Source organism: Venturia canescens, chromosome 3, assembly GCF_019457755.1.
Source record: "Venturia canescens isolate UGA chromosome 3, ASM1945775v1, whole genome shotgun sequence".
NCBI classification, from domain to species: domain Eukaryota; kingdom Metazoa; phylum Arthropoda; class Insecta; order Hymenoptera; family Ichneumonidae; genus Venturia; species Venturia canescens.
The window spans coordinates 2363934-2380168 of NC_057423.1; the positions used below are offsets into that span (position 1 = coordinate 2363934).

The window sequence follows — 16235 nt, forward strand, 5'->3', positions numbered from 1 at the left end:
TTGATGCTAAGCTGGCGCTGAAAATACCTTTTTTACTCCGGTTTATTTTGGGCTACCTCTCAAGGTCACTTGAAAATAATTGGAGTCGCGCTTGGACGGGTCCAAGTAAAAGGATTTCAATATTTTCGTATCTATGATCGATCAGACAGCAGGCTGTTTTTCGAAATTTCAATAGTCTTAATATCAGATTGGAGAAAAATAAGTAATTCGAAATTACTTATTTCCGATCGACTATTTAGCAGATTACGTGCTTAACTGAACATTCCTTCTTTGAATTCGTATTTACTCGAAAATATATATATATATTCGATAGTTTTCATTTCGAATGCAATTTCAACAGACCATACGAATGTCAAAAGTTCAGATTGTCGAATTCAAAATGGAGAGTAGTTGTTTTATATAGACAGACCAGAGAATGGAGTAGGAAAAAATCGAAAGTGAATTTTTCGAGCCTATAAAACTTGGATATGCGGAATAGCGATGGCCCGAAAGGACGAAAATCAAAATGGCGATGTTTGAAATTGGAGATCACCAGTCTGAGTAAGTGAGTGAGTGGGACGCGTGTATTTTGAGCATCGCTGCATTTCTTTATTTTGATTGGACTTTCTAACCTTTCGCCATTTTAACCGTTCGACTTTTAGGTGTTTCAGTACTTCAACCTCAGTAATATCAAGTCTTTCGTTATTATATTTTCGAAATTGTGAATATTCACAGTATTGCTGATTGCAGTAATTTATGAATCGAAAGAGCGATAGTGGAATTTTAGGAAAATCGATATTTTAGTCTTACTTTTTTAGTTTTACTTTATTTATTTTCGTCATTCAGAGCTCTAGTCGAATTCATCTTTCTCGATATTATCATTCGAAGTTTATGTTAGCGTATTATTTGGAGCGCCGATAATCGCGATTGGGTGTATTCACACTCTGGGGAAGGGGTGGGAAAGAGGCTAATAAGCCTAGGAGAGTCAGTACTGTGAGGGACGAAAATGCCCCAAGTGAAACAGAACCAAAAGGAATGTGTTCTCTTTCTTTCCCCGAATTTTCACCTCCCACGAGCCTTACCGTTCATCACAAAAAAAAGGAGACCAACCACTCTGACAAAAATTCTCTCCTAACATTTATAAACTCGAAATTTTAGCCGTTTTAAATTTTCGTCATTCTAACATTTTATTTTATCCCCACCCGAAAATTCAAATTCTTTTATTTCTCCTTAGAAACGGAGTGCTGCGTCGTTTCATTCCAACAATCAGCGTGGCGGTGCGCTGTCCACCAACCGAATCAATTTCACGTGTCGTTTTCCATTATTTGTGAGTACGAGGATGAAAAAACGTCAGCACTCCAGCTGCGGATGTACAAATTTTTGTTTTTACGTTGCTTAAGAATCAAAAATCAATCTGTGAAAGTTCAATAAAAGGATGAATGATCTGTAAACAAAAGTCTCCCACTTTTTTCAATGGGGCGTCCACACGCCGCAGATATTGAGTGAATAAAAGCCCAAGAAAGCACATCTCTCTGAGAGATTAAAAGTCGAGCCCACTCATCCAGGTTCCGTCACAAGTATTATCGGAATTTTACTGGAACACAAGCGCTGAAGACCACAGAGACGTTGATGCCACTCGCAATCTGCAATCTTCAGCACGTAAGTCTTTACGCAAATCATTGGACGTTTCACTTGATGCGGGGTGGAACACCGCAAGGTCCAGTTGCGGTGACGATTAAGAGGATGGATCAGTTGGTATATCGCAACCGTGAGTGCGAGAGAGATAGTTGCAAATTTCGAAATCGAAATTCTTTGACACAGTTTGACCGATTAAAAAAAGGCTCTGTCAGTCGATTTTTGCCATCGTTCTGCGTAGGCTGACAGAGCCTTTTTTTAATCGATCAAACTGTATCAAAGAATTTCGATTTCGAAAATTCCAAGTGAGCTTAGTCGACTGATCCATACTCTTAAGACACGTGAAATTAGCGTCGAAACTGGCGGCTTCATATTGGGAAAATAATTTGATCTTCAAAAAAAAAAAAAAAAACATTACAAACCAAAAGGATTTCATTTGCTGGAATAATCGCACAAAACAAAGTATTGACGACTTACAATTTCAAGGGCAACGTTGAACAGATGTTTACGCAATACCAATGGCGTTTAAATGTATTGATTCGATGTAAACTTTTGCCAATACTTGACTCTTTAACGAGCAGCGGGCAAGCGATAACACAATTTACATTTAATAATTTTTATTGATGGCTGAAAATGATCCTGATTATCTGTACTTGCACTGTGAATATCAAACGAGATCAAAATCACTTAAGTTCACAATAATGGTTGATGAGATTTAAAAGAAAGGAGTTGATCTTGGAGTAATCCTTGATTCAATACTGTAAATATTATTTAGAAACAGTGATGGACGAAATAGAGAGAACAAAAGACGGTTGGTTATAACTCCGTCGAATATTGAAACGATCGGATGCGATGATTAAATATTTGTTCAGTGCTAATATTATGTGCGAATAATTCGAAATAATTATGATTTTCTTTGCAGCAAAAATAGTCGAAATAAGTTCAAATATTCGATGAAAAAATGATGGACTCGTCTTTCGAATTAATTGGGGACAATAAATTCGTCTTATGAAAGCATATTGAAATGTTTCAGCACATTGAATGATGTCCTACAACATGAAATTATGGATTTCAACTTTTTTGCTATTGACGACAACGGTGACGAGTTCATTTACGATCCTGGACGTGCTCGCGAACAGTCTTAACATCAACGACACGGTTGTAGAGCAGTTGAAGGGTTATACTTTTGAGAACAACATCATAAAAACAGTGCCATGGCCGATTCATCGTAAATATGATTTCATAGTCGTTGGTTCAGGCTCAGGGGGTTCACCGGTGGCCAATCGTCTGTCGGAGAATCCGAATTGGAGAGTTCTCTTGATCGAGGCTGGACTACCCGAAACCTTTATAAACCAGGTACCCGCAATCACGAGCATTTTACAACAAACCCATTACAATTGGGGATACAGACATCAACCGCAAAAAACAGCTTGTTTCGGTATGAAAGACGGTCGCTGCACCTTACCGAGAGGCAAGGCATTAGGTGGCTCCAGCAGTATCAACTACATGATTCACACTCGCGGAAATAAATTGGACTACGACGAATGGGCCAAGGATGGTAACGAGGGCTGGGCCTACGAAGATGTGTTGCCCTATTATAGGAAGAGCGAAACATTCCGAGTGCCAGGTACTTTTTTTTACAATGTTTATTATCCTCTTCTTTCAGCAACCCTGCGTGGAATGCTATAACTTTTCGTTATTTGGCCCGATCCCCTTAACGCTAAGTTTTCGGAAACTTTGTAGGTCGTTTCACACTGAATTTTTGCTGCCGAGTAATGAAAAAAATCTTATGCAACCGTGCCAAATATTGGCCAGAAGGCAAACACGAAATATTACGATGTTTATTTATGAATAAAGGAAGGAAATATTTTCAGGCAACTACAATTCGAGCTACCATGGGAAAAATGGTTACTTGCACGTCGAGCAAGTGCCATACAAATCACCACTGGCGACTGCATACATAAAAGCCGGGAGAGACGAAGGTTACAAGATATTGGATTACAACGGAGCAGAACAGATTGGCTTTTCGTATTTACAGGTGGGAATGGACAGAGGAACGAGATGCAGCGCCTCGAAAGCTTATTTGAGAGTAAATAGACCGAATTTGGAAATCGTGACAGGGGCTCAGGTGACGAAGCTTTTGATAGATGAAAACAAACAAGCGATCGGGGTTGAATACAGAAAAAAGGGTCGGACGGACAAGGTGTACGTGAAGAAAGAAGTCATCCTATCGGCGGGATCAATCGATTCGGCTAAATTGTTGATGCTTTCGGGCATAGGGCCACGGGACCATCTCGAAGAGTTGGGAATAAAGGTGATGAAAGACGCCAAAGTGGGTTACAACCTGTACGAGCACCTCGGCTTTCTGGGACTCAATTTTAAAGTCAATGCACCCGTGACTTTAGTCTTTTCCCGAGCACTTGCCAATCCCAAAACATATCTCGATTATGGACTCCATCGAACTGGACAACTAACCCTTCCGGAAGGTGCCGAATCGATTGCGTTCGTTCGTACGAAATATGCACTCGATGAGAGGCCTGATCTTGAACTTCTGTTCATCGGTGGCACCCTCGCTTCGGACAACGGACTTAGCCTCCATATGGGATACGGAGTTTCAGAAGTATCTTACAGCAAAGTGTTCAAGCCTCTGGAGAACAGAGACGCTTTCACGATCTGGCCAATCGTACAAAAGCCCCGCAGCCACGGCCGCGTCAAGTTGAAATCGAAAGATCCCTTCGCCGCCCCGATCATTATGCCCAACTTCTTCGAGGATCCAGCCGACGTAGAAGTCATCCTCGAAGGCGTCAAACACGCTATAAATATCACCAAGTCCGCTCACTTCCAAGCATACGGCACTAGAATTCACAAAGCTAAAGTTCCTGGATGCGAGCAACACGAATTCGGATCCGACGACTACTGGCGATGCGCCATCAGACATCTACCGGCTACGATGGACCACGAAATCGGCACGGCCAAAATGGGTCCAGCCAGCGATCCGGACGCCGTCGTCGATCCACAATTGAGAGTTCATGGGATCAAGCGTCTCAGGGTCGTCGATGCTTCCATCATGCCTAAAATCCCGGTGGGTCATATAAACGCTGGGATTTATATGATTGGCGAAAAAGCAGCTGATATGATCAAAGAAACTTGGTCGTAAAAACGCACCTTAATGCGTTCTACAATAGACTCAATACTCGAAGCACTCGATGTGCTCCTCCAACCATAAAAATTACGTTAAGAAAGTATAAACCATTGAAAATATACTTGTTAAGGCTGAAAATACGTACAAAATGTATTTAAGATGTAACATTAAACGAATTTTTGTATGTACGCGATGAGTGAACATATTATTTTACCCTCGCGATAGTGATCATCGAACTGAAGACTTTTGTCACCCTCCCAAACTGGCCTTGAACTAAAATTTGTTCTCGAAGCGACAGCGACTTTCACGAACGAACGACAACGGCAAAAGAGTAATGCTGATTTAAAAAATGTCTAAGCTGGAAATTCTCAAAATAATTCGTCGAAATGAAAATATCGATATTGTTGGAAGTTGGTTGAGAAAAATGCGAAGAGATCTCGATGAATATGAAAGGGGGAGTAAAAATGATTTTTCTTTACCTCCCCAAGTTAAATAGTTCAAGCAGTTGAAAAACCATGGTGAACGTGAATTAATGAGGGGAATTATTTGAAAATGCTGATTTCGCACATCCAGACGTGACGATTCTGACAAGTTCATTATCGTTGAAAAATACAATTATCATGAAAACACATCAATTCAAAAGATAATGCAATTGATTGGAAACACGAAACAGACATAAAATATTCATTGAGTCAAACATTACAAGGCCACGATATCGAGGGGTATTTTGACGACGCTGAATTTTGCAACTTTCGAGTCCAACTAAATGAACGAAAAAAAAATTGTTATTCACCAATTTTTTTATTTCACGAATCATTGGTGTAGGTTGAAAAACTACGAATTGCGAATTCGGCAGGGAACAAAATTGGAGAGTGTTGGACTCCAACGTTGCAAACTCCAGTGTCATGGTATTCTGAAGTTACCTCATTTAAACATTCATTAAAGACTAGTCCATTGATACTGGAACACTTGATGCTAATTATTCAAAATAATAAATAACATTCCCCTAAATATGAAAGTTATTTTGAAAATTTTTCAAGTTGGCAAGCTATATTGTAACTCCATGTCTGTAAACTGAGATGATCTTTCGACACATTACCCCAAGAATGTAAATAATTTATACAAACGATATTGATACTCAGATTAGCATACGAACAGGTGTTATCAACGCTCAGCTCGAAATCAAATTGGCCACAAATACCACTTCAATGTATTAAAAAAATATACTGTCCGTACAAGTGTGCAAATATTCATTGAATAAAGACACGATTGATGCTAAACTGGCGCTGAAAATACCTTTTTTACTCCAGTTTATTTTGGGCTACCTCTCAAGGTCACTGGAAAATAATTGGAGTCGCGCTTGGACGGGTCCAAGTAAAAGGATTTCAATATTTTCGTATCTATGATCGATTAGACAGCTGTTTTTCGAAATTTTAAAAGTTTTAATATCAGATTGGAGAAAAATAAGTAATTCGAAATTACTTATTTCCGATCGACTATTTAGCAGATTACGTGCCTAACCGAATATTCCTTCTTTGAATTCGTATTTACTCGAAAATCTATATTTCGATAGTTTTCATTTCGAATGCAATTTCAACAGACCACACGAACGTCAAAAGTTCAGATTTTCGAATTCAAAATGGAGCATAGTTGTTTTATATGGACAGACTTGAAAATGGAGTAGGAAAAAATCGAAAGTGAATTTTTCCCGAGCCTATAAAATTTGGATATGCGGAATAGCCATGGCCCGAAAAGACAAAAATCAAAATGGCGATGTTTGAAATTGGAGATCACCAGTCTGAGTAAGTGAGTGAGTGGGACGCGTGTATTCTTTATTTTGATTGGTCGACTTTCTAACCTTTCCTCATTTTAACCGTTCGACTTTTTGGTGTTTCAGTACTTCAACCTCAGTAATATCAAGTCTTTCGTTATTATATTTTCGAAATTGTGAATTTTCACAGTATTGCTGACTGCAGTAATTTATGAATCGAAAGAGTGATAGTGGATTTTTAGGAAAATCGATATTTTAGTCTTACTTTTTTTAGTTTTACTTTATTTATTTTCGAAATTCAGAGCTCTAGTCAAATTCATTTTTCTCGATATTATCATTCGAAGTTTAAGTTAGCGTATTAATTGGAGCGCCGATAATCGCGATTGGGTGTATTCACACTCTGGGGAAGAGGTGGGAAAGAGGTTAATAAGCCTAGGAGAGTCAGTATTGTGAGGGACGAGAATGAGTTCGGGTCATCGTCTGTGGGTCTCGTCTACATGTGAAACACGATTTTAAAACAAATCAAGAATAAAGAATAAGATCAATCCGTGCCCCCAAGTAAAACAGAACCAAAAGAAACTCTTTCTTTCCCCGAATTTTCACCTCCCACGAGCCTTCCCGTTCATCACAAAAAAAAGAGACCAACAACCCTGACAAAAACTCTCTGCTAATATTTATAAACTCGAAATTTTTGCTGTTCGAAATTTTAGTCATTCTAACATTTTATCCCCACCCGAAAGTTCAAATTCTTTTATTTCTTCTTAGAAACGCTCAGCTTTGATTGATGCACTTCATACGTAAGGAGTGTTGCGTCGTTTCATTCCAAGAATCAGCATTTTCATTCGGAATTAAATTTGGTGCATGATGCGCTGTCCACCAACGGAATCGATTTCACGCGTCGTTTTCCATTATTTGTGAGTACCAGAATGAAAAAAACGTCAGCATTCCAACTGCGGATGTACAAATTTTTGTTTTTACGTTGCTTAAGAATCGCAAATCGATCTATGAAAGTTTAATAAAAGGTTAAATGATCTGTAAACGAAAATCTTCCACTTTTTTCAATGGGGCGTCCACACGCCGCAGATATTGAGTGAATAAAAGCCCAAGAAAGCACATCTCTCAGAGATTAAAAGTCGAGCCCACTCATCCAGGTTCCGTCACAAGTATTATCAGAATTTCACTGGAACACAAGCGCTGAAGAGCACAGAGACATTTACGCCACTCGCAATCTGCAATCTTCAGCACGTAAGTCATTACGCAAATCATTGGACGTTTCACTTGATGCGGTGACGATTAATTAAGACACGTGAAATTAGCGTCGAAACTGGCGGCTTCATATTGGGAAAATAATCTGATCTTCAAAAAAAAAAAAAAAAGAAAGAAAGAAAAAAAACATTACAAACGAAAAGGATTTCATTTGCTGGAATAATCGCACAAAACAAAGTATTGATGACTTCCAATTTCAAGGGCAACGTTGATCAGATGTTTAAGCAATACCAATGGCGTTTAAATGTATTGATTCGATGTAAAAATTTGCCAATATAATTGACTCTTTAACGAGCAGCGGGCGAGCGATAACACAATTTGAATTTAATAATTTTGATCGATGGCTGAAAGTGATCCTGATTATCTGTACTTGCACTGTGAATATCAAACGGGATCAAAATCACATAAGTTCACAATAACGGTTGATGAGATTGAAAAGAAAGGGGTTGATCTTGGAGTAATCCTTGATTCAATTATGTAAAGATTATTTAAAAACAGTGATGGACGAGATAGAGAGAACAAAAGACGGTTGGTTAGAACTCCGTCGAATATTGAAACGACCGGATGCGACGACTAAATATTTGTTCAGTGCTAATATCGTGTGCGAGTAATTTGAAATAATTATGATTTTCTTTGCAGCAAAAATAGTCGAAATAAGTTCAAATATTCGGTGATAAAATGATGGACTCGTCTTTCGAATGAATTGGGGACAATAAATTCGTCTTATAAAAGCATATTGAAATGTTTCAGCACATAGAATGATGTCCTACAACATGAAATTATGGATTTCAACTTTTTTGCTATTGACGACAACGGTGACGAGTTCATTTACGATCCTGGACGTGCTCGCGAACAGTCTTAACATCAACGACACGGTTGTAGAGCAGTTGAAGGGTTATACTTTTGAGAACAACATCATAAAAACAGTGCCATGGCCGATTCATCGTAAATATGATTTCATAGTCGTTGGTTCAGGCTCAGGGGGTTCACCGGTGGCCAATCGTCTGTCGGAGAATCCGAATTGGAGAGTTCTCTTGATCGAGGCTGGACTACCCGAAACCTTTATAAACCAGGTTCCCCCAATCACGAGCATTTTACAACAAACCCATTACAATTGGGGATACAGACATCAACCGCAAAAAACAGCTTGTTTCGGTATGAAAGACGGTCGCTGCACCTTACCGAGAGGCAAGGCATTGGGTGGCACCAGCAGCATCAACTACATGATTCACACTCGCGGAAATAAATTGGACTACGACGAATGGGCCGAGGGTGGTAACGAGGGCTGGGCCTACGAAGATGTGTTGCCCTACTATAGGAAGAGCGAAACATTCCGAGTGCCAGGTACTTTTTTTTACAATGTTTATTATCCTCTTCTTTCAGCAACCCTGCGCCGAATAATGCTATAACTTTTCGTTATTTGGCCCGATCTCCTTAACGCTAAGTTTTCGGGAACTTTGTAGGTCGTTTCACACTGAATCGTTGCTGCCGAGTAACGAAAAAAATCTTATGCAACCGTGCGAAATATTGGCCAGAAGGCAAACACGAAATATTACGATGTTTCTTTATGAATAAAGGAAGGAAATATTTTCAGGCAACTACAATTCGAGCTACCATGGGAAAAATGGTTTCTTGCACGTCGAGCACGTGCCGTACCACTCACCAGTGGCGACTGCATACATAAAAGCCGGGAGAGACGAAGGTTACAAGATATTGGATTACAACGGAGCAGAGCAGATTGGCTTTTCGTATTTACAGGTGGAAATGGACAGAGGAACGAGATGCAGCGCCTCGAAAGCTTATTTGAGAGTAAATAGACCGAATCTGGAAATCGTGATAGAGGCTCAGGTGACGAAGCTTTTGATAGATGAAAACAAACAAGCGATCGGGGTTGAATACAGAAAAAAGGGTCGGACGGAAAAGGTGTACGTGAAGAAAGAAGTCATCCTATCGGCGGGATCAATCGATTCGGCTAAATTGTTGATGCTTTCGGGCATAGGGCCACGGGACCATCTCGAAGAGTTGGGAATAAAGGTGATGAAAGACGCCAAAGTGGGTTACAACCTGTACGAGCACCTCGGCTTTCTGGGACTCAATTTTAAAGTCAATGCACCCGTGACTTTAGTCTTTTCCCGAGCACTTGCCAATCCCAAAACATATCGCGATTATGAACTCCATCGAACTGGACAACTAACCGTTCCAGGAATTGTCGAATCGATTGCGTTCGTTCGGACGAAATATGCCCAGGACGAGAGGCCTGATCTTGAACTTCTGTTCATCGGTGGCACCCTCGCTTCGGACAACGGACTTAGCCTCCATGTGGGATACGGAATTTCAGAAGTATCTTACAGCAAAGTGTTCAAGCCTCTGGAGAACAGAGACGCTTTCACGATCTGGCCAATCGTACAAAAGCCCCGCAGCCACGGCCGCGTCAAGTTGAAATCGAAAGATCCCTTCGCCGCCCCGATCATCATGCCCAACTTCTTCGAGGATCCAGCCGACGTAGAAGTCATCCTCGAAGGCGTCAAACACGCTATAAATATCACCAAGTCCGCTCACTTCCAAGCATACGGCACTAGAATTCACAAAGCTAAAGTTCCTGGATGCGAGCAACACGAATTCGGATCCGACGACTACTGGCGATGCGCCATCAGACATCTACCGGCTACGATGGACCACGAAATCGGCACGGCCAAAATGGGTCCAGCCAGCGATTCGGACGCCGTCGTCGATCCACAATTGAGAGTTCATGGGATCAAGCGTCTCAGGGTCGTCGATGCTTCCATCATGCCTAAAATTCCGGTGGGTCATATAAACGCTGGAATTTATATGATTGGCGAAAAAGCAGCTGATATGATCAAGGAAGCTTGGTCATAAGGGACAAATCTCACCGTTACCGTCATATCCATAAAAATAAAATAAAATAAAGAATTTCCATGCGTGTGTTATCAAATGTTTTAGATTTTTCAATGTCGAATGTTATCAGCTCCATTGAAATAAAACGTTATTTAAAAAAACTCATTCCCGCATATGAACCGAGCCTCGTTTTCAATTATTCGAATAGTTAATAAGTAAATTCAAATGAAAGCAAGAAAAAAATTTCAATAAACTATGCAATATCCAATAAATAAAAAGCTATCGAATCTTCACACGAACTTCAACGTTACCACTGTGATTCAACTCTCTGGAGAGTCACGTAAATAGCTAAAAACCTTAAAACGTTTATTTTCGTTTTAAGAATTCTCTGCATTTACCGTTGAATTTTAATCGAATCAGTTTCAATTAAGGGCAAGTTTATCTGATTACTCAAGGCTCAATCGTCACGAATGTGGTACGACTTGAATAGGATCAACGCTAACAAATTCGATCGCGAGTACTTCACATTATTCACATATTTTCACCGATCAAAAACAAAAGTACAAAAAATTATTGACAAACGTTCGAGGCAAACGTTTTGACGTTTATTGATACACTCGATTTGGCCTTTCTTCAGAATAATCTCAACAAAATGTTCCATTCTCAGTTACGTTGTACAGCAACATGAAAAAAATTAACCCTTCAACACTCAGAAGTCACCTTTCGTATGTACCTTTTTCTAGAGGACTATTCACTATGAAAACGTCATTGAAAAAATTCGTAAGCTATCCTGTCGACTATTTTCGAGGTCGCTCTTTCCAATGGCGCCATTTAAATTTGGCTAAAACCTTTTTTTCTGTTAGATTTTTGCAAAATAAAGCAAAAAAGTAGCAGGTTTTGAGATCCATTTTTTTTAAATCCACGATTCGAGTCTTATCGTATTATTTTCCAATGATAAAGCGCATAAATCGTGTCCTCGACGTTTGTACTTTCAAAATATGTGGCTGATTTTTTTCTTCCCTAAGCTTACCATTGCAAATAAACGGTAAAATTGTTCAAATAAAATGTTTAATATTCAGGGTATTCAAATTTTGTGATGAGAACGAGTATTTTAGAGTTGATACATGATATCCTAGATTTTTTGGCTCGCTGATCGCAAATTTGCTATTAGTTTTACGAAATTAATTTTTTTAAAGAAATAATAATACACAAAAAATTGCTTTACAAATGTTTTTCATGAATAAAAGGATCAAAATCCTTTTATTCAATTCCGTAGGAATTTCGAGAAACTCATGATGAAAGAAAACATCATATTGTTTGAAAGAGAATAAATATTGATCCAATGATAATATTGGCATTCTTGACATTCCGTAAAAAAATAAAATAAAAATAAAAAATAAAAAAAAAAACTCAAAGAGTGAAGAATTGAATAAAGAGTTGGCCGTAAAAATTTGTGGAAAAAAAGGTTACACGAATGAATTTTTCTCCACCTCGTAAATAGCAGGTACACGTCATGCGATTGTATAATTTAACAAGCAACAAAGTGCTAGAAAATGGAACGCATACGAGGAAAGATCAGAGATAGCTCACGTTCGTGGTCGTTAAATTATGCAGCATATAGAAATGTTAGCATGTTCGAGGTTGGAAAACTATTCTGAGTGATATCGATTCACGTAGGAAAAAGTATGAGTCTCTCATTTCAACAAAATTCTGAGTGAAATCGAAAAATCGTATGTGCCGTTTATTACCTCTGAACTGCTTACCAGGAATGACGAACACGAATATTGCTTTTTTGGCTACTTTTTTTCGAACCATTTATCACGTGGTATCGTTACGTCGAGCGTTGTTGAAAACCACTCAAGTATTTTCAAATAATTATAATATCGATAAAACAATAGTGAACTGACTACACTAAATTGTACAAAGCTAAGTGAGAAATAATCGAAAGAACTTTTCGACGTGTCCTCCTGTAGAACGATCATTTTCAATGCTATCGGTTTCTGTTTTTTTCTCAGTTTGTAAAAAATTATAATATCAATTACATATATTTTCAGCGAATGTGTTCGCTGGGAAAGACTTTTGGCTGCTTTTCAATCAAAAACCGCAGAACCGTTTCATCACTTTGATCCGTTTGATCCGAGTTCATCGCTCAACATTAAATACTTTGTTCAATTTTTTTAATTCAAACTTCATCGGTGGATGAGAAACATCTATGAAGGAAAAAAACCCTGGGAAATGTCGTATACCTGTTTGAAAATAATTTGGAGTTGTTAACGGTGAACTGCGGTTGAAGCCTTTGCATTTTATATAGAAAAAGAAGGTAAGGTATGTTGAATGCAATGATAGAGAGTTTAAAAAATGAGAATCTTTTTATCATTCATAATTTTTTTGAAAAAATACTGGAAAATTATATCTGACATCAACAAATAGACGTGCGCAGTGAAAACCGATAGATGCAGCTTCTATAATTTAAATCTATGTACTACTATTGGGTATGATGATTTTTCTGTGGCGCGTGGCATCAGTAGAATTCATTGATAATCAACTGAAACTATAAAAAACTTTGAATTCCCATTGAAGTTGCCATCATTTTCCTAACAATCATATGACCTCGAAATAACAATACATCAAAATTTTCAGATCTGAAGATTATTTCTATTTAACTGTCAGCTGTATAGTTGAAATACTTCCTGGCAATTTAAATTGCAATAAATAACAAAAGAGCTGGGATAGAGAATGTTTTTCTACGTAGTAGTCATTGTACGGGGTAATTATAAAATGACAGGGCCATCATTGTGTTTTGAGTAACGTCCAACATCCACAGAATATTAATGTGGTAAATATGATCAGTGGATTCTTTCAACATATGACATTATTGTGGCGATTTCTCAACCGAGTGTGCCACAGTACTGTCCGTAAATAAGACCGTTTGTAACGGGTAATAAAAATGTATGTTCGAATAAAAGGAAGAATTGCTTGGGTTTGTTTCATTTTCTAAATCTTCGAGCCTTTGAATCGTTCAATTTATCTCCACCTTTAACCATTGCATCCCAAACCAAAATGTGAAGACAATTTGACTTATTAACATTTTTTATACCTGCAACAAAGTAAAGAAAAACAAACAAAAAACAAATTAAGAGAAATGGATGAAATTTGAAAAAACAACCCGTGACTTTGATTCCCTGATCCTTGAGCCGGCATACAAAGCTGTATGAGCTTTCCTTCAATCCTTCGATAACTCAATTTTCATTCACCCCAGGAGATGCTATGCCTTAAAGTGTTTTCATGTTATTATTCCTCATTAAAATTAGAAAGAAATGATTTAATTTCGTATAAAAACAATTTTATACATCAAACATAAAAATTGCAAAATTGGTAGTTCGTATCTCTGAAGGGTTAGTATTGATATTCGATAATTTATCTTTCTAAAACTGATATGTATTTTCAAACAATTAAATTCATGATAGCTATCACAATACTATAACAGTTGAATGAATATTGAATCATACAATTAAAGCATACATTAATACAGTTTGGAAAACACAAGATTTTCAAACAATTTTGGTAACTGCGAGCCCGGTATTTGCAACTACTTGTTGCAATCAACTATTTCGCAGAAACCCATAGCAGATTCATCTCAAACATCCATATACAAAAGTAATTGAAATAAAAAAAGAATAAAATAAATATTTAATGAATAATAATTCTTCTTGGTTCCACGACTCAAAAATATCGTTGCAAGAGAAAATTAGGTCAACAGAGATGCAAACAAACATACCAAACAAAATGAATATAAAAATGTATGATGGAAAATAATCATGCAAGTTGAAACGTAACGTCGACAAACCGAAATCCCAAAAACTGAGAAAATAATTATGATTCAAGGAAAAAATTGATAATTCGTTCAAAATGATCGAAAACTCGGAACCGATAAAAAAAAATTGCGGTCCAACCTCCGGAATGAAACATAAATCGCGGTGCAAGCATGAAGTTTATTATTTGATAACGACTCCGGAAAGCTCGAAAACTCGAAGCCGGTAAAAAAAAACTGCGTTGTAACCTCGAAACGTAACACTTGACGTAGACTCAACGGGTCCCGCCTCAAAAACGAATATCTTGAGCCGAACTAGTTCCTCGAATGATGACGTAATGCTCACGAGTAATAAAAACCAATTAATTATGGGAGTCGAATATTGTCGGCGGAGGAACGAAAAAATAAGTAGATATTAAAGGAAACTTACCCGAAACGACGAGGGCCTCGTTTGGTCCGCAAGTATGCACGTTTCCCATCGTGAATATCGAATTTTAAAAGCAAAATAGCACGATTGCTTCACTGATATGGAGAATTTTATAATATATTGGATAATAGTAAAATCACAACACACACACGCACTCGCGAGTCACTCGGTAAATATCGTTCTAGGAACGAAAAAAACACGGAAGATTTACGATTAACAAAAAAAAAGCTTTGCTTTTATGGAATAATACTTAAATATCTAATTGACACTAACTAGCCCTAATTCCATGAGAACAATTGTTAAATACACCGTATACACACCGCGGATGCGTCGATGCGATTAGTATACAATCACACGACTTTTTTTACTCACACACTACTACGAGCGTGCGTCACGCGTAGGGGAAAAAGAGAAAAAAATACAATGTAGTCAGGTTGAGAACCTATGGATTTCTGGAGGAGGACGAAAGCCACTGCCCAAAATTCTGGAGAATTTTGCATGTCGTCCGCTGCCGCCGCCGCGCAGCGGGACGCCGTACTCAATAGTGCCAACGGCAGATCGATCCATCCATCGTCGTTACCATCATTCAACGGAAGATGGTAGCAATACGTCGATAATGTTGCAATCTGCGACTCGAGAAGAGAATATATAGATATAGTTATAATAGAGTAGTATAATCAGTATAATAATATATAAAAACGAAACAAAAGCGACGCTTGTAGGAGAATTGCGAACCTACGCCACACAGTCGCAAATTTTGTTTTCTCGCAGCGTCATCGGTAAAGCGCGGGACAAACGCTTCACATTGACGCGCTCTTTAAACTTTTTCCGATAACATATATTAATAATATGCTATCGATTAATCCTAAAAATCTTCGGCGGTTCGACACAATGTTTTTAAATCATTCTTTATGTATACTGTTCGAATAGCAAAGTGTCAGTATACGTCGCACCCACCGGGCATTCGGACCCCGCATATATTCGAATGACAAACTGATAACAAAAAACAAAATATCTAGTTTCAACGTGTAGACCAGTGTAGACCATTCGCTTCAGGGGTTCTCAAGCTTGGTCTACGTTCCAAGATCTCTTATCGTACTCATGCAATACTACATGAATGAATGAAGCATCGTAAATCTATTTTATACCTCCTTATCTGATCCATCGAACGATCGATAACAGAGACTGTTCGGAAAATACGTCATTCTATTCGTAATTTGTATAAACATTCTGTGCCGAATTATTTTGACTTTACTGACATTTTTCGCAGTGAAATCGTCAATACGCTTTAATAAAATAATAAAAATTTAAGAAAATTTAAGGAATTGAGTACATTAATTCAGTAAAA

The 16235-nt window shown here is 38.1% G+C and overlaps 2 protein-coding genes across 3 annotated transcripts in view; one reads left to right on the forward strand and one right to left on the reverse strand.

The window, feature by feature from the left end:
• The window catches only part of Flo2 (flotillin-2), a 121352-nt gene extending 106000 nt beyond the window's left edge, over nt 1-15352 (reverse strand). For both annotated transcript variants that reach the window (XR_006260300.1, XM_043414337.1), the window contains exon 1: nt 14891-15352. Coding sequence is in view for 1 of the 2 variants with exons in the window: in XM_043414337.1 (XP_043270272.1) it covers nt 14891-14939 (49 nt within the window). In the remaining variant the exon portion in view is untranslated. The remainder of the gene's footprint in view (nt 1-14890) is intronic.
• LOC122407863 (glucose dehydrogenase [FAD, quinone]-like) lies at nt 6981-10738 on the forward strand. The gene is made up of 5 exons (XM_043414330.1): nt 6981-7085; nt 7293-7441; nt 7611-7772; nt 8544-9137; nt 9388-10738. Exons 4-5 carry the CDS (start codon nt 8552-8554, stop codon nt 10668-10670), a joined length of 1869 nt encoding a protein of 622 aa, XP_043270265.1. The 5' UTR covers nt 6981-7085; nt 7293-7441; nt 7611-7772; nt 8544-8551; the 3' UTR covers nt 10671-10738.
• Nucleotides 15353-16235: the final 883 nt, after the last annotated feature.

What these genes read in the sequence shown, in the direction of transcription:
- LOC122407863 (XM_043414330.1), top strand. Translation starts at nt 8,552, where the DNA reads ATGATGTCCTACAACATGAAATTATGGATTTCAACTTTTTTGCTATTG. An exon ending in CGAAACATTCCGAGTGCCAG is followed by an intron (nt 9,138 to 9,387) that starts GTACTTTTTTTT and finishes AAATATTTTCAG; the next exon opens with GCAACTACAATTCGAGCTAC.